Source organism: Watersipora subatra, chromosome 1, assembly GCF_963576615.1.
Source record: "Watersipora subatra chromosome 1, tzWatSuba1.1, whole genome shotgun sequence".
NCBI classification, from domain to species: Eukaryota; Metazoa; Bryozoa; class Gymnolaemata; order Cheilostomatida; family Watersiporidae; genus Watersipora; species Watersipora subatra.
The window spans coordinates 58,729,634-58,753,344 of NC_088708.1; the positions used below are offsets into that span (position 1 = coordinate 58,729,634).

The 23,711-nt window shown below is 37.1% G+C and overlaps 1 protein-coding gene across 2 annotated transcripts in view; it reads left to right on the top strand.

Annotated features, from left to right (window-relative positions):
* Positions 1-2,948: 2,948 nt before the first annotated feature.
* Positions 2,949-23,711, top strand: part of LOC137386042 (uncharacterized) — a 52,018-nt gene continuing 31,255 nt past the window's right edge. For both annotated transcript variants that reach the window (XM_068072696.1, XM_068072697.1), the window contains exons 1-5: positions 2,949-2,954; positions 18,689-19,174; positions 20,149-20,226; positions 20,699-20,793; positions 21,320-21,421. In XM_068072696.1, coding sequence (XP_067928797.1) covers positions 18,710-19,174; positions 20,149-20,226; positions 20,699-20,793; positions 21,320-21,421 — 740 coding nt within the window. In that variant the 5' untranslated portion in view covers positions 2,949-2,954; positions 18,689-18,709. The remainder of the gene's footprint in view (positions 2,955-18,688; positions 19,175-20,148; positions 20,227-20,698; positions 20,794-21,319; positions 21,422-23,711) is intronic.

The following is a 23,711-nucleotide window of genomic DNA, read 5'->3' on the forward strand; positions in this document are numbered from 1 at the left end:
AAGCACAACCAAATATAACTGACCTTACCTCCACCCCAACTCAGTACTTTTCCCTGACATATGAACGCCAGGGAAAGTATGAGAAAAGCTATGATAGTTGTTAGGCTCTTGGATATTCATATTTTTGTGCATGGGCAGGGGTGTATAACATGTATAATATCTTGCTGGGTTATATTGTAAAATGTTGAATTTTGTTACAATATTTATCGGCTAGTGAATGAATTCTATATTGGAATAAAAAATTATTACATTATATCGCCGCATATAAGCCTATTTCACATGTTCGCCAACCCTATAAATCGTAACACGCCATACGTACCTATGAAAGAAAAAGGTTGCAGCAATGAAGTGGCTTTTGCAGACATAGTATGAGACGTTTCTGATTGGTGAGTAGTTGCATAATTAGCCTATCATGTCTCCGCTTAATCGAAAGGAAACAATCATATGTTTGCGTTAAGCCAATGGAAAACAAGTTAGCATCTCATACTGACCTTAGTTTCACTTGGCAAAAGCACATTTTTATAGCTATCTCTTCTTCACAATGATCAGACGCATTACAGCTACATAATTCTCACAATTTGTAGAACAACTGATTTCCAATGATTATATATTGGGCAATATAGTAGTAGTGACAGCGAGTATTTATTTTTAACAGTAATAATAATGCTATAAGCTATAGTAATAGTAGTAACTCGTCTGACATGCCTAACTTGTTATATACAGTAGCGTTGAGAGAAAAAGTGTCTGAACTGATTCTGCAACATATTTGTGGGCTTTTTAAGGCATCAGATGATTTAAAGTTTTATGCTAATTAATTTAATTAAATGTTATGACAACTTATATACTCTCCAATGTCAAACATTTGGTTTATTGAATATCTGTCTCCATAAAAATTTATTTGGTAGCAAAAGAGTTAATGGTAGTGGTAACCATTACTGCTGTTTTACTTTTACTAAAATGTTGAGTTAATAAAGGTTCAAGTTGTAGTTGTTGAAATTAAGTTAGCATAGCCTAATTTCGTTTGCTTTCAATCGGAATTATGCACCACGACCAGTTTCGATCAACGTCATGTGTAATAATAAGCCAAACCCCCCAAATTGGTAAAAAAAAATCGTTCTAATATGGAGTTTTATGCGGGTATATACAGTACTCATGAATTTTAGGTCTGGGATACTGTCAGCTAATTACTTTCAGAGGTTAAGAAACATTAATACAGATTGACATCTGTTTAGCTGGATTCTTTTTAAGCACAGATCATTTAGGCATATCTGTTTATCTAGCGTGGTGGAATGCTTCAGTCAATAGATGATGATATGAAAAAGCTAATACATCAGCTAGTAACACAAGGCGTCTGTTGTGGGAGACCTCAAATACTATATTGAGACTTACAAGAAAGAGCGATTCAAAGGGCAACAGATGCCAGACAGATCCAACTGAAGATTCTAGCCTACCGACCGTGATCTCAAGAGTCATATGCAAGCTGCATTCAAAAACATGCTGTGAGTAAGATGATTAAAAAAATTCTCTGACTGATATTTTACATGTATCTGAATATCCGAAAAATGATTGTTTGATTAAAATCTCTCCTAAAGATTTGTTGAGAAGTGTCTGGAAGAATTAGTGTTGGCGGTGTCTGGCAGAATTTATACGATCGTAAATTTAAGAACTGCAAATTGAAGGCTGAAAGAACTATGTTGAAAGATTTTTCCTTACTACTTCTATACTGTACGAGGCTAGATTTCTGTTAATAAGTTTGCCTTTGCTCAGTTTTTCCCATTGTGTGCATGTCGTATGCTTCATAATGACATCCAATTGGAAACACATAGATAAAAAGATTATTTGGTGTGGTTCAAATATTTTAGGCCTGGTTTGTTGCAGATTCACTGTGTGTCACTGGCCATACAACAAGCATCAGCTTGAAAATGAATATCATAGAATAGCATATCTATGCTTCAGTGCAGTACTTGTGTGAAGTAGTACCACCGGAGATGTATAACTTTCAAGGCAACAGATATCATCACCTTTTTGCTAAAACATTAACTGATGACTGTTTCTGTAAACCCATGTTGACAAGGACAGGTACTTGGAGTAGATGTTTTCATTTTATTTAGCAGATTTCTCATTATTATCTCTAATCTACACTCTTATGCCGGTCTTCTTGTTGAACCAGGTTACATATACTCTGTCTTATATACCCACCGATAATATGTATCTATTGTGTTCTATGTCTACTGTAAATGGTGATGACATAATCTGTGTTGTGCATGCACATCTATAATTGTGAACAGGTATCACATACTCAGTGTTGCAGGTCTACTGTCAATTGTTACAAGTATCACCTACTTTGCGTTGTAGACATACAATGAACATATATCACATACTCTGTTTTGTTGTATTCCTACTGTTATTAATGAGTATCATATAGACTTATTGTGGGAAGGAAAATGTTAAGGTTACAAAAATGGTAGGGTTACAAAAATGGTTATAAAATGTTGCTTTTGCATGTTGAAACAAAATTGTGATTAGTGATCACGTACATTGTACTGTTTTACATCTACTACTGTTTTGTACAAAGTTACTAACTACTGTAATAAGTACAATACAAATAGTAGTTTTGTGTTACAAAATAAAGGATGCTCCTTTACTTTCAGAATCCTATTAAGCTTATTGTTTAGTCCAGTACATGGAGCCAGGTACAAGTTTTGGTTTAATTGTCAAATTAAACCAAAACTTTTTCTAAAATTAGAAGTCGTCGTAACAAGAATAGTGTGCACTGCAAAAAAACCGTAAAAAAGATTACTTATACATGTAGTGAATTTCAATTCAGCTTGCGTTGTGCAGATAGACCCGATCGTGTTTACAAGTACTGTATTTAAAACAACGAGGACAAGCAGCGAGTCAATTAACGAACCGTTGTAACACGAAACCTTGTAATTTGTAACCGGAAACCTAGGGTATGATCTTACCTCAGATAATTTAGAACAATCCAAAAAACTACCTAGTGGTATAAGGGTTTTGAGTGCCTCATTGGTGATAGATTTGGTTATGAATACTTTATGCACTATCAATATTCCAGCATTTAGCTGTTTTAATTACAACATTTATTTGAAATCATTTATTTTAGGATTTGGGCATCATGAGATTACTGCCCTATTTTTAGGTCTCGGATACTTCTGGGTAGAAAGCTGTTGTAGTACAACTGTTTAGAGGCATATATTGAGGCAGGTTCTCCTCTCTCCGCAGATCTTGTGTGCATTGTAGTTAAAGTTCTATTGTTTGTTATTTCGTCATATGCTGATGATAGTATTTTGTGTCTTTCCTCGTTTGAAAGAATTTTCATCAGGAGAGAAATTCTGTGGGTTTTTCTTCTATGTTCAAGGGACTGTTGTCCCAAATCATTCTTTTCCTCTGTTACACCATGGCGACCTTTTATTCCTTTGATAAATCTTATAGCCTTGTTTTAAACAAGTTCCAGTCTGTGACAAGATGCCTTGTCTGCAGGGTCCCAGAGGACATCTGCGTACTCTAATATGGGACGGCACAGACTTAGGTAGGCAAGAAGCTTGGCACGTTGAGGTGCTTGATGTAAGGTGTATTTAATAGAGCCAAGTGTTCGACTTGCTGAGGCTATTTTAGAGGCTATATGATTTGAAAATTTCAAGTCAGACTGTATAGTAACCCCAAGATATTTAATTTCTTGCACGCAGTTGAGTAGGTTTCCTCCAATAGTATAAGATGGTAGCTAGGTCTAGGTCTAGGTGTTTTAAGAACCCGTAAATCCCGAAATCGGGCAAAAGAAGGCCGTTGAGAACTTTATTTAAAAATAGTCAATAAAACATAAAATTATGGTAAGCCGCGCAAGTTGCGCGATGTTCTAGGTAAAAAACTATTCATATAAAACCCGGTGTTTGCACATACAGCTGAAGGAGCACCCCCCGTAACCAGTCTTGTTTCATGACTGTGAAGAACATTTTGTATTTGGTTAAAACTTTCGATAAGAGATTCATGGCAGTCGTCAGATAAAATCTTTAGCATGAGAGACATTCTTGCATGTTTGCGTCTTAGTTCTAAAAGTTCTAGATCTATAAAAATTCTTGCCTCTGTAACACTCTGCCTACCTTTCAAACCAGATATAAACCTAACCGCCTTTCTTTGAACTGCTTCCAATGATGCTACCTGTCGCATCAAATGAGGGTCCCATACTTCACTCGCATATTCCAATATTGGTCTACACAGAGTGAGATATGCAACCCTTCTAACCCTCATCGGCGCATTAAACAAAACATGTTTCATCATTCCCAATCGCTGACTTGCCTTAGATATGATTGAGTCTATATGTAAATCCCAATTAAAATCATTTGATATAAAAACTCCGAGGTATTTAAAACTGTCTACTACAGATAAAGGTCTGCCACTTAGGTAATACACCACATCTGGGTTTCCGCTACTCTGCCTTGCAAAATGAACGATTTGGCATTTATCAGTGTTAAAATTCATTTTCCAGTTATAGGCCCACTGGTCTAATATGTTTAAATCCTCCTGGAAATTCACTGAATCCTGAAGGGTGTTTACCTGAGAAAAAAGTAAAGCGTCGTCTGCAAAAAGCTTGATAGTAGAAAAATTTAGATTATCGGAGATATCATTTATGTACACCAAAAATAGGATGGGCCCGAGGACAGACCCTTGTGGAACGCCCGATGAAACCAGCAGGTCAGAAGATGCAGCACCCTCTATCACTACTCTTTGGAGTCTGTTTGACAGAAAGTCCCTAATCCAATTTACCATGTACGGGTTTATGTTTGATTTTATCAATTTGTCGATCAACAAGCCGTGAGACACCTTGTCAAATGCCTTAGAAAAATCCAGTACCGCTGCATGTACTATATTATTGTTATCTACTAATTTCATTATTTCATTCACAGTAGAGACTAGCTGGGTGGAGCAAGATAGGCCTTTTCTGAAACCGTGTTGGTTAGAATATATGACATTTACCAGATCTTTATTGATGTTACTAAGCACAATATGTTCTAACAATTTGCAAGCAATGCATGTCAGAGATATGGGCCTAAAATTTCCCGGATCTTCCCGACTGCCTTTTTTATGTACCGGAACTACATTGGCCACTTTCCAGATATCTGGAAGTTTTCCAATGTTCAACGAGTACTGGAATATGCTCGCCAATATCTTACTAATAATTTCAGGTTCTAGGCAAAGATCTTCTTTTCTAAACTTATCTGGGCCCGGGGCTTTCCCGCGCTTAAGAGTATTTAGAAGTTTGAGAACTCCATCACTTGTTACTTGTATAGGGCATTTATCTGCAGAAAGTTCGCTGTTGTAGTCTGTTATTAAAAACAACAACTTAACATTTTGTGGTGTTAAATGGCATCATATTTTCAGTTGACCATTTGTGGAGAGCATCAATGTTTGTCTGAAATTTCTCTATGTCTTGGTTATTATTAACAGTGGAGTATAGTGGTGTGTCATCGGCATATAAGCTCACATTACAGGTGACACATTGGGGTAAGTCGTTAATATACACCAGAAAGAGTGTTGGTCCAAGAACCAAACCTTGAGGTACTCCTGATGTAACTGGTAGCTCATCTGATAGTGTGTTTTTATTGCCACTCTTTGGGATCTGTTAGTTAGAAAGTCCTGTATCCAGTTAACAATGACAGGATCTAAATCTTTGATTTGACGTAGTTTGATGAGTAAAAGCTTGTGTGGAACTTTATCGAAGGCCTTTTGAAGGTCCAGGATCACCGCATGAATAGTTTTTGAGTTTTCAGTGGCCTTGACAAGTTCATGGTACGTTGCACATAACTGTGTCTCACATGACAGTCCTTTCCTAAAGCCATGTTGCCTGTTATAAAGTACAGAGTCAAGTTTCTTATTTAAATAATGTAGGACTATATGTTCCATCATCTTTCCAGGAACGCTTGTAAGTGATGTGGGTCTGTAGTTGGAAGCCAGATCCTTTGGCCCCTTTTTATGGATAGGAGTTATGATCGCACATTTCCACATGGAAGGTAATTTTTTGGAGTTGAGAGATGCTTGGAATATGTATTTAAGGCACCGCGCAGTTAACGCAGGATAAACTAAAAATTCACATTTACGAATGTCATCAGAACCAGGTGACTTATTGTTTTTAAGATCATAGATAAGTTTCTCTATCCCTTCAGCATTTATTTCTATAGAACTGGTTGTCCACACTATTGTGGATAATTCGTTAGCATTTTCACCCTGACAAAATTGTTGATGGAAGTAGGAGTTTAGCAGCTCAGCACATTGGTTGCTGTCAGAAGTAGTGTTGCCATCTTCTTGTCTAAGGGTAATAACGGGGTGTTGCTCTTTCTTTTTCGTACGCAAATATTTGTCAAAGGGTTTGCTGTTTCCTTTGGATAAAGGTTTACACACCTTTTCAACAATAAACTTCTTCTTCATTGTCTTGAACGTTCTCTGATTATCTCTTCTTTACTGCCTATATTTGTCTAAGTGAAATGGGTCACCACTGTTTTTGTATTGTCGGTACATTTTACGCTGTTTACTGATAAGCTTCATTGAGCGATTGTTAAACGAGAGAGGCTGGTCAGGTTGAGGTAGGTATATGTTCTTAGTTGGAACGGAAGCCTCAATTGCTTTTCTGAAATTTGTTGTAAAGATGGACCACATAGCTTCAACATCAGTCATAGAAGTGAGTTCTGTTTCGACTTTGCTCATATGCTCCACGAAGATGACGATATCTGCCTCACGATGTATGCTTGTTGCCTCACGATGTTGTTTGTTTGTTTCCTTTTGAGGTTACATTTGTCGGCGCAATAGTTTTCATTCGTAGTTCAGCTGTAATGATAGAGTGATCACTCAATCCTGGTGTTATAACTTCAGTCGAGGTTACTAGGCTTGTATTGTTTATGCAGACAAGGTCTAAAGTGCTGCCAAGTATATGTGTGGGTTCAGTAATAAGTTGTGTCATGTCGTGGAAAGAGAGCACATCTAGGAACGCTTGATGTAAATTCCGATAGGGCCTTGAGGGAACTGTTCGATTCATTTTCCAATCTATATGGGGAAGATTCATATCTCCTACTAGCAAGATGTACTTGGTTCACTGAACGACTATCATTTACAGTACATACCTGAGTTTAAGATTATAAATTATCCTATGTTCTACTCAGGTTCATACTATTAGATGTAGCATATGCAAATAATTTGTAAATTTAGAGGTTTTTTTACATTGGCATTTACAGTAAACTAAGTTTTAATACGTACATGTAGTTTTACTTTGTTGTAATGTGTTAGTCATGTGCAAAAGTATGGAGCCACCTATAGCAAATTTAACTTTAAGTTGCTTTAACTCTTTTTAGAAAAGCAGTACATTCAAAAACTTTCATCGCCAGTTTGGGCTGGCGATAATGCACGGCTGTAGTATGATATCACTCTCTCTTTACCTTCTTGCACTTGTGACAGGACAGCACCCACACCACTGAGTGATGCATCAGTGTCTAATATGTAAGACAATGTGGGGTCCGGATATCCAAGAACTGGTGCTTTCAACAGAGCTTGCTTCAAGATACTAAATGCTTCCTGACATTTCTCAGTCCATTCAAACTTGGCATTTTTACTCGTCAACTTCGTCAGAGGTCTAGCTTTAGTAGCAAAACCTTCCACATACTGACGATAGTAACCTATCATGCCAAGAAAGGACTGAAGTTCTGTCAGGTATTTTGGTATTGGCCAGGCGGCAACTGCAGAGATTTTCTCAGGATCTGTTGAGACTCCTTTGCTAGAAACCACATGCCCCAAGTATGCTATTTCCTTCTGGAATAAATGATATTTTGAGGGCTTCAGCTTGAGTCCTGCTCCACGAAGACGACTTAGTACTTCTGCTAGATTGGAATAATGTTCTTGGAAACTGTTGCCCATGATAATAACATCATCTAGATAAAGCAACAATGATTTCCAGTGAAGACCATGCAGCACTCGCTCCATAAGTCTCTGGAATGTAGTAGGAGCTGCAGTCAATCCAAATGGAAGAACTTTCCATCTCCACAATCACTATGTTTCTATGATGCGCAGTGCTTCGGAGTCGCGCTATCTCCGAATCATGGAAACGGCGTCTTCGCACTGAAATCACTGCGCACTGATCAGTGCGAAGCCAGTGCAAATTCGCAGCAAGGAAACAGCGACTGCGCAGTGGCTGCGCATAGCTCTCCTGCCGTGGAGACGGATTCTTCGAGGGCCATAAACTAGTACAAAGGATGTCCTGCTAATCTTGTTTTTTACTATTCTTCCGATCTTCTTTCACCTAAATTTAATTATGGTCTGCATTCACGAGGATGATGAGGTGATTACTTTCCTGGACTTTGTTATCGATGCCAACGCTTTTCGAAAAATAGGCGGCAAGTCCTAAATTAACGTTTAAATAATATATTACTTGAAAATACTTATTAAAAATATATTACTATATAAAAAGTTTGTTAAGGTTTGTAAAACCTTGTGAATGTTTATTGTAAATAAAAGTATAATGACGACAGAATCATAAAAAGACCGTTTATGACGTTCGGTATCCGTGATCGATTCTATTTCTCCATCAGGCGATTCGATTTATACAATTTCTCTTCTCTGGTAATTTGCGGTATTTGCTGAAAACCACTGCGCAGCATGGAAACGTACAATCCCCTCGACTTCGGAGGGGGCTGCTTCGCAGTACTGCGCACCATGGAAACAGTGAATCCTTCTCTGGTGCAGAAAGCTGATTTGTCTTTAGCATCATCATCTAATGGCACTTGCCAGTAACCACTCATGAGATCAAGTGTAGAAAAATATTGACTTCCGGCCAAGGCCTCCAGACTTTCATCAATTCTAGGAAGAGGATGAGCATCATGTACGGTAACATCATTGAGCTTACAGTAGTCAATGCAGAATCTCCAGCTTCCGTCTTTATTTTTAATTAAGACTACTGGGGAACTCCATGCTCCGCTTCCTGGCTCAATTATACTTTGCTGTTCCAATTTCTTGACTTGCCTACTCACTTCAGCTTTTTTCTCCACCCCTAGACGTCGTGGTGCCTGTTTTATAGGTCTCACCTTTAATGATACTGGGATGGAATGCTTAATAAGGTTTGTTAGTCCTTGGTCTTCATCACCAGTTGAAAACACATCACCAAACTCAGCCAATAATTTTGCAATTGTATGGCACTGGTTCAGATCAGCACAGGCGGTAGTAGCTTCTCTGTAGACTTCCGACAAATGACTTAGAGCATTTATGAATCCATCCAGCTTTTGCTGGGTCAGATTCTCACTCTCAAAATTATTGTATTGCTGAACATCTACAATTTGAGCTGCATCTATACCTGTGCGAGTACCAATAACAGACCCAGAAGTGATATGAAAAATCTGATCAGCTGGTTTAATGCATCGTACAAAAATCTTCCTCTCTGTGTCCCAGGTGCTAACACAAGTGGCTATGGCTATTCCATGAAGAGCAGCAACTCCTTCGTCTTCTACCACACCAGTTTTGGAACAAATGTCATTTAGCAGCTGACACTGAATAATTTTTTTCAGATCTCACAGGAACTGATACACTGTTGATAACTTTTATCTTGCTAACGAACTTGACACCATGTTGATTTGTACATCTTAGAGTTTTGCCATTCATCACAAGGGTTGCTTTAGCAAATTCTAGCTTACAATCCCAACTCTGTAGAAACAGCATCTCAAGAATAACATCTGGTTCTATGTCAGAAACAACAAAGTCCAATTCGAATGCTTCTGTACGTATTCGCCCAGATAACTGAATTTGTCTATAGAATTGCAACCCGGAGCCATCTGCTAATCTCCCATTAGAGTAATTAAATGCTTAAGGCCGCCTGAAAACTTCTTCGATAGCTTATCATTCACTTTCTTAGACAATAGGTTCAGTGTACAACCACTATCAAACCACTATCAATCAGGTGTCTTTGCAAGCAAAACTCAATTTTTCCGGGAATATACAAAGCAGAAGCTGTGGAAGCATAATTAACAAAACAGCCATCTTCAATATCTGTACGAGAAACATCTTCAGCAGCTTGTGATTTCAAAATCAAAGAATTAGGTGTCTCATTCATAGAAACTGTAGAGCGTTTCCCAGAAGACACCACTGCTTTACGCGATTTCATCACAGGGCGCTTTTTCTGCTCAACTACAGCATAACGGGGTTGTGATTTAGGTCCACCCACTTGACATTCGGAGTGAACCTTGATGGTTTCCCGAATGATGAGTGTTAGCCTGACTTTTTCTAAATTGATGGGAAGGACAGTTTTTTTTAAATGGGAAGGGTCACCACATAAAAAGCAAGTTCTGACTCTCTCATCATTTATCAGACGTCCAGGTTTTCTATATGTCTCTAAACGTGCTATCTGGTCTGCCTGTTTCTTCAACATAAATGCTTGTGCGTCTAGTTTTTGTGACATTGAGTGCAGTATTTGTTCAGTAGAACTACATACAGCTCCACTATCTACTGCAGCTACATATGAGGCAGTTTTCAGCAATATGGGTAACTCTATGGAAGTCTTGTCGCAGTGGTTTTGAGGACTGCCTGGCCACTAGAACATATTGCTCCGCAGCTGCAACAGCCTCTTGCAAAGTTCGAGCCCTTGCTACTAATAGGTGCTGTCGGAGTGCGGGATCTTCAATAGCTCGAGCAAAATACTCCATTGCTTAGGTAGATTCGAACTCTTTGTCCAACCTTCCAAAAGCTAGTTTGGTGAGTCTTTCCACTCTGTTCCCTAGAGACATATAGGTTTCTCCCGCTTCACGCTGTATTCTGTACAAATTTTCTCTAGCCTCGGTTGGCGACATGCCAAATGTTGTCAAGAATTTTCTATGGATTTCTTGAACAGAATCAGCATCTCCACATTCTTTAGCTGTCTTGTCTAAGCAAGATTGCAGCTGAACCAGAGCTACTTGTTCAGACCACTGACTTAGCCTGGCTACTTCAGTAAAATGTTTTATAAATAGAGTAACATCTCCGTGTCCATCATAGCGAGGTAATTTGAGGTCTACCTTGGTATTCGCCAAGGAACTTTGACGCTCAAGCTTACTGTGCATTGACACATTTGTGATGCCTTCTATTAAATCACGAAGTAGCTTTTGAGTGGCATTGTCTGCATCATCTGAACTAGATTGCTGAACATTACTATCTTTTGAATTACTGCGAGACTGCTCAGGGATTTGTAATACTACAGGTTCCCGAGCTGCCACATCAAAAATGTTATCACGATCTACAAAATTCAAACATGCAGTGGAGTAAAAAGGGTTATACGGTGAAGTAGAGGCTACAACTGGCTTTTGATTTGCCATCCTGGTAGAAACATTCTGCTCAGCAGAGTTTCTCGCAAGTAGCTGTGGAGGGTTTAACACATATTTGTTATAAGCATCATCAATAAATGACAACGTATTAATATTGTTATTTGTTAGTGACCAAAGCTCTTGACTGGGCACTTGCTCTCGTTGCCTCTGTGTCAGAGTAACGTAATGAGCTGTATGGCACCAAGAAGGGATTGGTAGAAGACAAAAAAGGATTAGTAGAAAAAAGAAAAGGATTACTATTTGCCATGACTCTTCAGTAGTACTATTCTCAAGCCCTTTTCAAATAAATCATGTAAGTGCAACAGGCTAAAAGTATCCCACTGCTGCCACCAATGCAGTGAAGTTTTGCACTTGCCTCTCGCTAATATAGCGACTTATGGCACTTGCAAGCACTACTATGTGGGATCTATTACAAGTTGTCTGACCTTACCAAGTGCGATTAAATAGATACGGCTGTATTAACGTACTACGTGCTTTAGTCAGTGACTGTGTAATTCCTGTGATTAGTTGAGTGCCAAAGTAGATCAAGCGGTACACAAACAGAAGACAGTGTGCAGACCAATACAACAAAATATATTATCTAATAAATAATCACTTGCCACCAATAAAAAATAAACTCACATTGTCGACACACGTACTCAGAAAACTTTACGTACATTAATAACCAAACAGCATGAGCACATTAGCTGTTACAGTCTGCCGTGAAAGAAATCAACTGAATCACGCGTCGATCCTCGTAAAAGCTCTCTCCCTCTTTTTAATACCTCGGCTTTCCTAAAGAGAAGAAAGCTAGCAATTTTCTAGTTACCTTAACCTTAGCTCTTTTATGAGCCGGTATTCATATAGAATAATGGTAACTTCATCGCTTACAGTTGACAAACAAGTGCGGAACACAGGCTATCAATAACTTTGCAAGATTCTGTGAGAAGCAAACTCTCAGGAAGGGCAAAGACCTGCGCTTCACAAACAGCGTTATATTAATGACTCGCTAATGCATAGCCTGACCACGTAATTGCACCACAGAGATAACCGCACCAAATATGTCTCTGTCTTCTACGTGTTTACTTTTCGTGGATGACCAAAACGTGGATTGTCATCGGTGTTGCTACTTTCCTTAGATCTCTTATTACACCAAACACACCTTTTCTTAAACATTTGACTCTTTTGGCAATATCAACTTTCTTGCTGAGCGATTCCTTTTTGGTGAAGGAAAATAATGTTGGCACGTTGTTTGTTAGTAGTTTGCATAGTGAAGACCTTGCTTGCACAGGAAATGTGTAGTTAGAATGCAACAAGTTTATTACTGATCTCTCTCCATTCACTAACCAGAGCCATCTACCTAGCCACAGCCCAGCAATGCACAAAAACAGTAAATCAGTCTGACCAATCAGATACTAGTAAGCAAGTAAGTCAGATACTAATAACTTGATACCTCTAATAGCAGAGTTATTAAATTATTAGGAAAGTTAAAATATCTTTCACAGCAATGGCAGCAACATCAAAGAAAGAGCGTACTCTGAGTATTCGATGATATATAAAGCTATTAAGTTTGAGCTGATCAGAGAGAATTTATTGAGTCTGAAAGTGAAAGAGTATGAAAATAACTAAGTGATTTCCATAGATATAATAAACCCTAGATACGCGAATAATCAAAATAAGTTAGGCGTATAAATAGCTTGATGCAACATCATGGTGATATGTAGAGTGAATCAGCTGATCTATGAATTCCTATTGACCTACACTAAAAACTATAAAATTTTTCTATAGTTTGTGCATCTGAGACTGCATATTTTATTGAAAATATATAAAACTTATATAATGACTTTGGATGAGAAAGGCAAGAATGTTACACAAATGGTAATGGATAATACCAATGATTTAGAAGTTTCTATGTCATTGATAATACAAAGTGTGAGCAAATAAAAATTATACTAATAACAAACTAATGAATCAAATGAGATTTAGAAGCAGTTAAGCTCGACCACTGTATTAAACACCTATTAGACATGACTGAAAATAACTAGACGAGATAGTTTTTGTCTAAGGTTGGTTGAACTAGATTCCTGCTTTGAAGTGGCATAGTGTATTCTGATTTTAATATAGTGATTTACTATAGTTTTTAGTAGATTGGAGGCATGCACTGGGCATGGGAAACCTTGATTGAGGTTATGTAATAAGACATATGTTATTGTCTATGATGTTACTTGTTTAATCGCTCTCTGTGTCATACCATAGCTCTCCATGTGTGAACGTAAGCATTTTTCTGCAGCAATATTCAACCTATCAATGGAGTTGGCGTCACCAATCCTCCTCTGTTTTAACTGAGATTAGGGTTATGTCATCACTACTTCTACATCGGTCAAGAACTTGAACTTGATACAGTCATCTCATTTGAGTTAGAAATAATTCCTCATCACCGAACTCCTCATCTTCACCTTCCTCAGCTTTTGTCTCTTCTTTCTTCTTTTTCTTTCTAGCCAGAGAATGTAGTAAGAGTTGGCCAGTTTTTTAGCCCTGCTCACATCCAGGTCAATACAGTTAGCATTGGGACTTGGTGTGCTATCTGCTTTTATTGAGCAGTGTTCGAAGTGCAGATCTTAAGCACTGCATATCCGGGTTATTGTTATAGCCACTCTTAGATCGTATCGTGGAAAACAGTCTCAATGTGATCCTGGTTGATCTTAAAGGTTAGGAAATAGCTGATATAACGGTAGTTGCTGAAAAGATATTGAGCAATGCCATGTACAAATTTGGCTGCTGACTCAAAACCAATGATAGTTTTCCTATTATTTTCCACTAGCAGCTTTCCTCTTGGTGTCTTTAATTGGCATAAAAAAACTTATGATATTGTTAAAAACTTCTTGTTTTGAGTTAAAGTTCTGTCTTGTTATGGGCAATTCAGGATATACCTGGGGTGTTGTTGTGATTATGTTGTTATTTTGTTGTTGTGTCTTATTGTTACGTTTATGACTTAAAAACTAGTATCGCAAACATGCTTTCACTACTAAACTCATTGCTCAATTGAAGGCTCTGACGCTGTGATGCACATCACTGCGACGTAACATCGTAAAAACAGCAGCCAATTATACGCCTCACTTTTGCTCTATTGTAATGATAGCTATTCGCCAATCTAGGGTTTACTATATCTATGATGACTTCATACTTTTGCACATCATCGTATGTATCATATATATTTGATAAATCAAGCTTTTGCTGCCATCAGGAAATGAAAGACATCCAAAACTCTGGAACACTCAGCATGTATTGATTTGTGCTGTTGTTTAGTGTGCTCATTCTGTGCTGTTGCTTCCGGGAATTAAGGAACGTTTTACTAATTTTTGTCAAGTGTTTTACTGATATACTTTTTTTATAATAGTTACCGTAAAACCTCTAATTGAGCGTCACCTTTATTTGAACGCCACCTCTATTTAAACGCCACCTCTATTTAAACTCCACCTCTATTTGACCGCCACCTCTATTTGACTATCCCTATGGGAGAAGGGTTGAACATAGAGTGCCACCCTCTAATTGAACGTCACCTCCATTTGACCGCCACTTTGATATTCTTTGATTTTTATGAAACCATAATAGCAAGTGATCGGTAGAAAAGTGTCTACAAAATCTTGTTAATAATGAATAGTTTATAACAATTACCTCTCTTGCTGTCCAGCTCAAGAGCTTTTCGTTGTTTTTTTTCGTTAAAACTTTTAAAGCATTGCCATAGAATTACTTAGTAACTGTTTCAGGCTAATAGCAGTTCCTTGTTTAAGGCCGTTTTGATACTTTGAAGTATATAAAAACAGTTTACAATTACGATGGTATATGAACGACTAGTATTAAGCTAAAAGTTTTGCTTTGCGAGCAAAACTTTTACTCAATGTATTTGTGCGAAATGCAGTACATAAAGGTTTGCTCTGCTAAAAAAATTGTTTCGACGCTAGTATTGACTAGTTAAGCAGTGCAGAAAAAGAGTTGGGATCAGAAGACATTGTGGAAGGTATTAAACAACCAGAAGATGTTTGCTTCATCGAAAGCACCAGTCAGAATGCAGCTGGCCAAGCAAACAGTGCAAATATTTTTGTTTAATAAATGTTAATTTTTGTTTATGCATGTATTATAAGTATGGTTCATTTATGTCATTTGTTTTTGAATATATATTTGTAGCACCGGATACATTATTGTCATATAACTTATAAATTTGCAGATTTATAGCACTGCTTCTGCTGTAAGATTAAATGCTGTATGAATTCACTGTGCTGCCTTGAAGATGCTATCTAATCAAAGTTCAGTTGATAGAATCGAATGGTAAAGTCATAATAATTACCTACTACTAGTCTAGCCACTGTCACATCTTCATCCTCATCCTACAGTCGCATACATATTAGTTAAAGAAATGCCTGTCTCATCTGCAACCTTCTGACCTAAAATGACGATAGCTAGGTATATAAGTAGCTATCCTCAAGAAATTGCAACAGCTGGATTGTAGGTCCAATATTTGGTAAAGTTTAAATTTAATGTATGTAAAAGTGAGTTTTTTATGCTCACGTTGTACAGTTATATCTTGATGCACAGTGTACCAACATCAAATAATCATGAACATGAAAATCAAGATATGAGCAGAATTTTGAGCTAAATTCTTCCTTGAGATACTAGTAATCTTTGAAATACAAGCATACGAGCCGGTTCTCGAAGGTCATTATACGGCCAAGTATGCAAGAGGCCACTTTTGAGAACATCATGGCTTGGTCTTTCTCCTTGAATTAGCTTTAAAATGTTTTTGAAAGGTTGGCTAAAAGTCATAGCGAACGCGAGGCAAAAAGCACCAAACCAAAAACAGATAATAAAAAATGGAGTCGTGGAAGGTATTGGACAACCAGAAGATGTTCATTTCATCACAAGCAACAACCAGAACGCAGATGGCCGAGCAAACGATGCAAATATTGTTGGTCTAAAAACGTTAATTTTTTCTTTTACATGTATTATAACTTTATAAGTATGGTTCGTTTATGTCACTTGTTCATAAATAGATATTTGTAGCATTCGATACATTATCATCATATGGCTTATAAATTTGCAGATTTATTGCATATTGTTTGATAGGATCCTTTGCGATAATCTGATCTTACAATGGATCGACCCTCGTAACTCCTCTTCTATTGCACATAAAAACTAGTTTTGGCTGCAAACTGTAGCAAACATATCAATGAGTGCAATGAGTTTTTATGCAACATTGTTAAATATAGATATAAAATAAAAACATGTCTTCAAATTTAGAATGAAATAAAAATTTAAAGCTCTATCAAACTGTTAAGCAGGACACAGGTTATAATATCATCGCAGGTTAATTGCAAGCAATAGATATCAACTGGTAGAATATTCCTCATCTTATCTATGCATAGTTATAAAGAGATATTTGACAAGTTGGAGCTAAGTTAGTAGGTTTATTGCATCCAAAAGGGTTAATATCGCTCTACCGAAAGAAGGCGAAATATAGGCGAATTTGCTTCGCCCGTAAAAGGACTAAATTTATCTTTCCAAAATTTTGACGAGCCATTTGAAAAATACAGCGCCAGCCTCTATTTGACTGCCATCTCTGTTTGACCACCGTTTCTATTTGACCGCCACCTCTATTTGACCGCCGCCTCTATTTGACTGTCACTATAGAGAAATGGTTGAAAAATAGAGCGCCATGGGGTTTAATTAAAGGTTTTTACGGTAACTACTATGTTGTGCATTTTATGGAGCTCTGTTTTTATGTGATTTGTAAACAAATATTGTAAAAGATTTATCTATGTTGGGTAAGATACTTTGGAAATTACTGAGCCTACTAACTCAGTAACACTACCATAAGCGAGGTTTGGATTTTAAATGGTCTGGTTTGATGCTCCAAGCAGTAAATTAATGCAATTATCATCGACGGAGACAAGTTGCTATCTTCAGCATGCTCATGTTTAGGAGTGCATTTTTATATTAAAACCACGCCTGGTGGCAGATAAATCTGTTACGCCAATACTGGATAAATGTATGGCTCAACAGGTAAAAGCAACTCAAACTAAAATCTTCAAAAGGATGAGGCTTTATTGCTATAAGCTTCAATTTGAACATATCGTAAGTAAATGTGACATGAACAATTGCAGAAAAATAGTTATCTTCACTTTTAATTCTTTCGTATCTTGTAATATTTATTATACTGTCTGTTTTTGACAAAAAAGCAAGAATGTGATAAATATGTCTCAGAGAAGTAACTAGAGTTTTCAAATTATTAGTTATGATGATAGTTAATACAATTTAGTTTGAATCATTTTAGCGTGTGATATGGTAGGTGAACCATTTTTATTCTCAAGAGTGTTGTAATCTTTAACAACTTGCATTCTTTTTCTAATTTTTATATTTGTACCTCCATGATAGCTCCTCAAGCTCTTTCATAAGCTCAAGGTCATTTCATACTGTTCATGCTAGTTTTTAGAATAACACAAATAAATTGGTAAGTAAAACTTTTTTTTGGGTGAATGTTAATTATGCAGTTGATTATTCCAAACTAGTTGTATATGAGCTCGAGTTAAAACCGGTAGGTAACTAAACTACTTGGCTTGACAGATTCATCCAAATATGTATATTCACCCTTCACTCGTGGACAAAGATCAGCAAAAAATAGTAAATACTATTTTAAAAGTAAATACTATATTTCAATATTGATATTTTTGTTCAGCAAGTTTTCTTGATCTACAGTTGTGTTAACTTTATTTTAGGTAAAGTATTTAGGATTGAGTGTCAACAGCTAGTCATTATGCAAATAATTGTTCAGTAAGCTTCATCTGTCAATTAGGGAAACTTTTGTAGCTTTTACTAATTTTGTATCACAAATGCAACCAGGCTTAACGCGCATCCACAAACAGTAACTTTGCACAAAAAGTGATCTTTTTTAGCCAAAGTTATTCTCTAAAGCTATCTAATGTCACAACAAAGATTGTTATGTCTTACATTGCTTTTAAAAATAGCTTTTATTAATCAATTGTTAGCATTAAATCTGTTCCTATTAATTTGTGCTTTAATGTTAATTAGTTTTGAAACTTTTTTGTTTGTTAATTATGTGCTGTACTGAGCAATACTAGTAGCTGTGAATAATTGTTGGTCTGTCTGTTTATTTTTTTATTTTTTCTATCGGTTGAGTTGGGATAACAAGTTAGTTACACTATGTAATTGAATGTTTAGGCTTGACATTATTGAAATGGTGTAGGAGGCATTTGTCTGAATCATGGTAACATTGACCTATTTGAAAACCTTTTCAAGCCCTGTAAATAATATATATTTGATTTTGCTTTACAAGGGATTGCCAAATATTTTAGCGGAAAGCCTCGGTGTGTACAATGGCAGTGTTTTCACTCTTCACAATCACTCTCGAAAGTACATCTGAAGACATAAAGCAATTGGAAAAAGCAGATTTAGCGTCAAATACGGCGTCTATCCAGGCTCCAGTCCAAGCCAGTGAATCTGAGAAAGGAAACGACACAGAGAGCGCAATTTTTGAACAGCAATCAGTGAAAAATTTAGATAATGACTGCTCGGTAGCTACAAGTGATTATGTTGAACCGAAACAGAATTGTGCGACTGAAGCTGAAAATGTTGCTTGTTCGGACAGCGAGGTCAATTCAGAAGACAAACTGGGTGACAAACAACAACTCACAGATGGTGGGTGCCAGCCTTCTGGCGAAGGAATCGTTGAGGACATATCTTCAGTTGAGCAAGTTGTGGAAGAGACACAGCCTCAGAGATCTCGTCAAGAGAGTGAAGATTCAACAGATGAATATGTATCTGCCTACTCCAGGGAAAAAGTGAGATTTCTGTGAGCAGGTGCATCTAGTTAAGGTTCCGACATTTTTTTCATGTCACTTTAGGTTTCAAACTAATATGGCCAGATGCAACAACCAAAATTATGTTACAGGCTTTTCCGTTTTTTTAATGCTGCAAATATTATATAATTTATATAATACAATGCATGTATATATATATATAAGTTTATTCAAATTATAGCAGCTTAATATGGAAATTCTTGCAGAAATCTCGTTATCCACTGAAATGGCATTATGTTCAAACCCTTTTAGGAAAGTAGTCACTGGGCTAGTAGAGAATTATATAGTCATACTTCGCTAAAAGCTAAGCTCAAATTCTGTCAAGGACAACTGAATTCCTAGACAGTACTTAGCTATGTATATCTGTACTTTCCTTTCCCTATGTCTGTAGTTTGATATAATATATTTGCAAAGTCATCTAACTCTTTAAATATCAAAGATTATACAATAGCACCTGTATTCTATTTCAGTTGCTGCAGGATATACTGCAAAGATTATACAATAGCACCTGTATTCTATTTCAGTTGCTGCAGGATATACTCCAAAGATTATACAATAGCACCTGTATTCTATTTCAGTTGCTGCAGGATATACTGCAAAGATTATACAATAGCACCTGTATTCTATTTCAGTTGCTGCAGGATATACTGCAAAGATTATACAATAGCACCTGTTTTCTATTTCAGTTGCTGCAGGATATAGTGCAAAGATTATACAATAGCACCTGTTTTCTATTTCAGTTGCTACAGGATATACTGCAATGATTATACAATAGCACCTGTTTTCTATTTCAGTTGCTGCAGGATATAGTGCAAAGATTATACAATAGCACCTGTTTTCTATTTCAGTTGCTGCAGGATATAGTGCAAAGATTATACAATAGCACCTGTATTCTATTTCAGTTGCTGCAGGATCTACTGCAAAGATTATACAAAAGCATCTGTTTTCTATTTCAGTTGCTGCAAGATATACTGCAAAGATTTAAAATCAAAACCAGCACATGGATGAGATCTATCGACACCCTCACAATATTGGTATGAATGGCTACGTCTCAATGTAATGTGGTCTTGTGTAATACTTTGCGTGTACGTTTAGTTCACAAGAACTATGTAGTTCAGTGTATTGTTACAATGGATGATTCTACCACTGTGTCAGTTCTACAATACTTTTAGGCGTGAGACTACAACCGTAGGTTGTTAAACTATGTTGGCTGTTCTCAGAAGAGACAACATCTGTATTTGAACTGGATCATTTATGTGTCTCACATGCTTGCTGCTCTATTCTTCTGTCTTTGATCATTCGCCTGTTGATATGACGTGTCAGAAAAACTGCATGATGCTACCATATACCTCGCTTACTTTTATTAAAGTATTTATATTTGCTTCTGTACTCTTTCTGTCCTTGATCATTCCCTTGTTGATATGATGTGTTAGGAAAACTGCATGATGCTACCATATACCTTGCGTACTCTTATTTTTGCTGCATTCCTTTTCCTATATCCTTTAGGTGACATTCGCAGTAGAAGCCGGAAGAAAGGAAGAAGATGTACTTGATGCCCTTGTAGCCTGTGGGTTTGGGAAAGAGCCTGGTACATCTGTCAGGTATAGCCATAGCGGAAGTTTACCAATGCGTCGCAATTTTCTGTACATGTATAACATTATTCTGGTATGGCATAATTTAGAAAATATTTGTTTGAAATAAAATTATTGCCAATAAAGTAATAAATATAATTATAAATTTGTAATTACTATTACTTTGTTGTTTGTTCACTTTGTCATGCTGAAATCAGTCATCTTCGAACTAGGACTTTTAACTTACGTGATAGTTTATACACGACTACCAAAATAAGAAGTACAGTTTACCATAGCAAAGTTTCCTGTGTTCCAAAGTATTTTAATAACAACAACAGTGTGTCATTTTGATTAACAGTTTTGTAGCTTACAGACCTTTTAGATCAATATACCGTAGACAGAGTTCAGTAGTCTTCCAGATCAACCTATTTGACAGACTTAAGAATCATTACATACCTGTATCTGAGGCAGGACCTCGGTGTCAAATATGAAGAGTAGTACGATTGAATAGCCATAGATTGCCATCAGTCATGCCACATGTTGACTTCTGTTCTAGTATTAGTCCTACGACAGTCTGTTTGAGAGGAGAACAAGCCTGTACAACTAAGAAGTCCACTGTTGGACCAAAGCAATGCAAAAGTCTGGAAGATGGAACAGCGTGAGTTAAAGTTCGCATAGTACTAAATGGAAGTGAACATTATTTAGTGAAGTGAATGCATAAGCTTCAGTGTTTTCATGTGGTTCAGGCATATTGAAAACTTGTGTGCTAAGGACTAGTTCGTGGAAGCATGTGACTCAAGGTTATTTGACTGAGAGGTCTCGACGAACCTTATTGGTCAGTTTATCAACATGTTTCACCGCGTGTGGAATTGCACTGACAGCACCAAAGTGAATTATAAATAAATATATTGATAAATAGCAATAGCGCCGTTGATATCTTTTGTTTCTAAAGATACAGTGTATAAGTTTAGCTCTGCAGCATGTCCTTGACATGAACCTTTCTGCCAATGAACATTTCCTGTTGATCAACTGCCCCTTGATTTGAACTGAGCATCGAATCTTACGAGTGATGATGCCGCGTGACTGCTTCATCGTTGAATAGAAACAAATGTTGAATGCATTATCAAAGGAGACTTGTATAATATTACTACTATGTTTACTGATCATTACATCTATTCCAGTTAAATCTAACCAACTGATTCTTAACTTTCGTTTTGTCGAATCTCGGGTGTTTGGTGAAGGTAGCACATTTTATTTCATTTACTAATATAAGATATGCATGTATATTTCCAATTCTAGAAGGTTTGGTGAGCATAAACAAAACACTTGCAGGGTTCAGGGCCACCAATAAGGTTGAGAAACACCGATCTAACTTGCCTCTTGAGGTGCATGCACCAGAAACTTTATGTACCCTTGCAGTGTCTAGTTCTTGCATAATCCTCTCCCTGCACGTACTCTGTACTCACTCTGTACATACTCTCTACTCTCACTGTATATACTCTGTACTCACTCTGTACCTACTCTGTACTCTCACTGTACATACTCTGTACTCACTCTGTACATGCTCTCTACTCTCCCTGCACGTACTCTGTACTCACTCTGTACCATAGACCTATTAACTATACTAGACTGGGCAATGCGAAGCCACGGTGTCCTACATAAATAGCCACATTCTTCGCGACATAACGTCAACGCTTTGTTCACTTGCAGCTGGTCAGGCAAGCGAGTCATCTTTGTTTACATTGAAAGAATGACAGAGGACAGCTTTGTTGCTACATGTAATTTGACATAACTACTAAAGTACACAAGATATTGGTTTAAAATTTTAGATGCAAAGCTTATACACTATGCATTTCCTACCCTGAAAATTTGTAAACATAAAGTGGAATATTTCATATGTAAAGTGCGAGTAAAAATGTATATTGATCTATTCAAAAAATATTGCAAAATTATCAATGTTGCCCTATGCTATGGGCTAACATGTCAGATAGCTAGGTGTACAAACTGATTTCAAATGCATACACACTGGTAAATGGTACACTGATCGCAGTTACTATGAACATAAATGTTGGGTCTTAGGTGTTATGCAAACAGCATCAGAAAAATCGTAGAAAACAAACGACAAATGGTACACTTTTTATAGACATATTGTGACAGGCTACACATGACTAAAGACGACCAGTCGGCTGAGCTTTGATCTAAGATTACTCTTGTTAGCTGCTACCTTTGTAGCCTCATGGTGAATTCTAATTCTGACATATCTGGATGTGATAGTTTTAACTAACGCTGCGCTGTGACTTGAGCATGGAAATTCCTGATGCAAATTGCTTTGTAAAACCAATGAAAGAGTCTTCTTGACTACCAGCTTGTGTATGTCTGCAGTGATTCCTTGTAAGTTGACACACTGCCATATGATCTGTTCTGAGCCAAGACATATCTTTGTGATGACAGGATGAGGTGTAAACAAACCACCTCTACCTTTTACACTGATAAGTGTCGCATCATCCCTGGTGCGTAAACCTGGACAGGAGGCTATAAAGCTGGTGCAGTCATTGCAGTTGAGTTTTAAGCTCCGTACCACATGACCTGCTAAATAAATATCATATGTTAATATTATTATAAAAAGTATATGTATCAACCATAAAATAAATTTACCTACATCTCACTGATTTGCTGTAGTATTATTTCAAGCCACTCCGCTACCTGTATATCTGTTCTATACACTAACAATAAGTGAAAGTAGCTAATACCAAAATACATGTACATACCTAAATCATGTGCCACAATATGGGCAGTCATGCAGTTTAGCACATGCAGCAAGGCTGCAATGTGTGTCAGATCTCTTGTTTTGTATAAAAATTTGGAGGAATTGGTTGTATTTACCTACCGATGTACTCCACTATGTCCGAGACAGATTTTGATATATCGATTTCCAGCCGTTCGTTTGA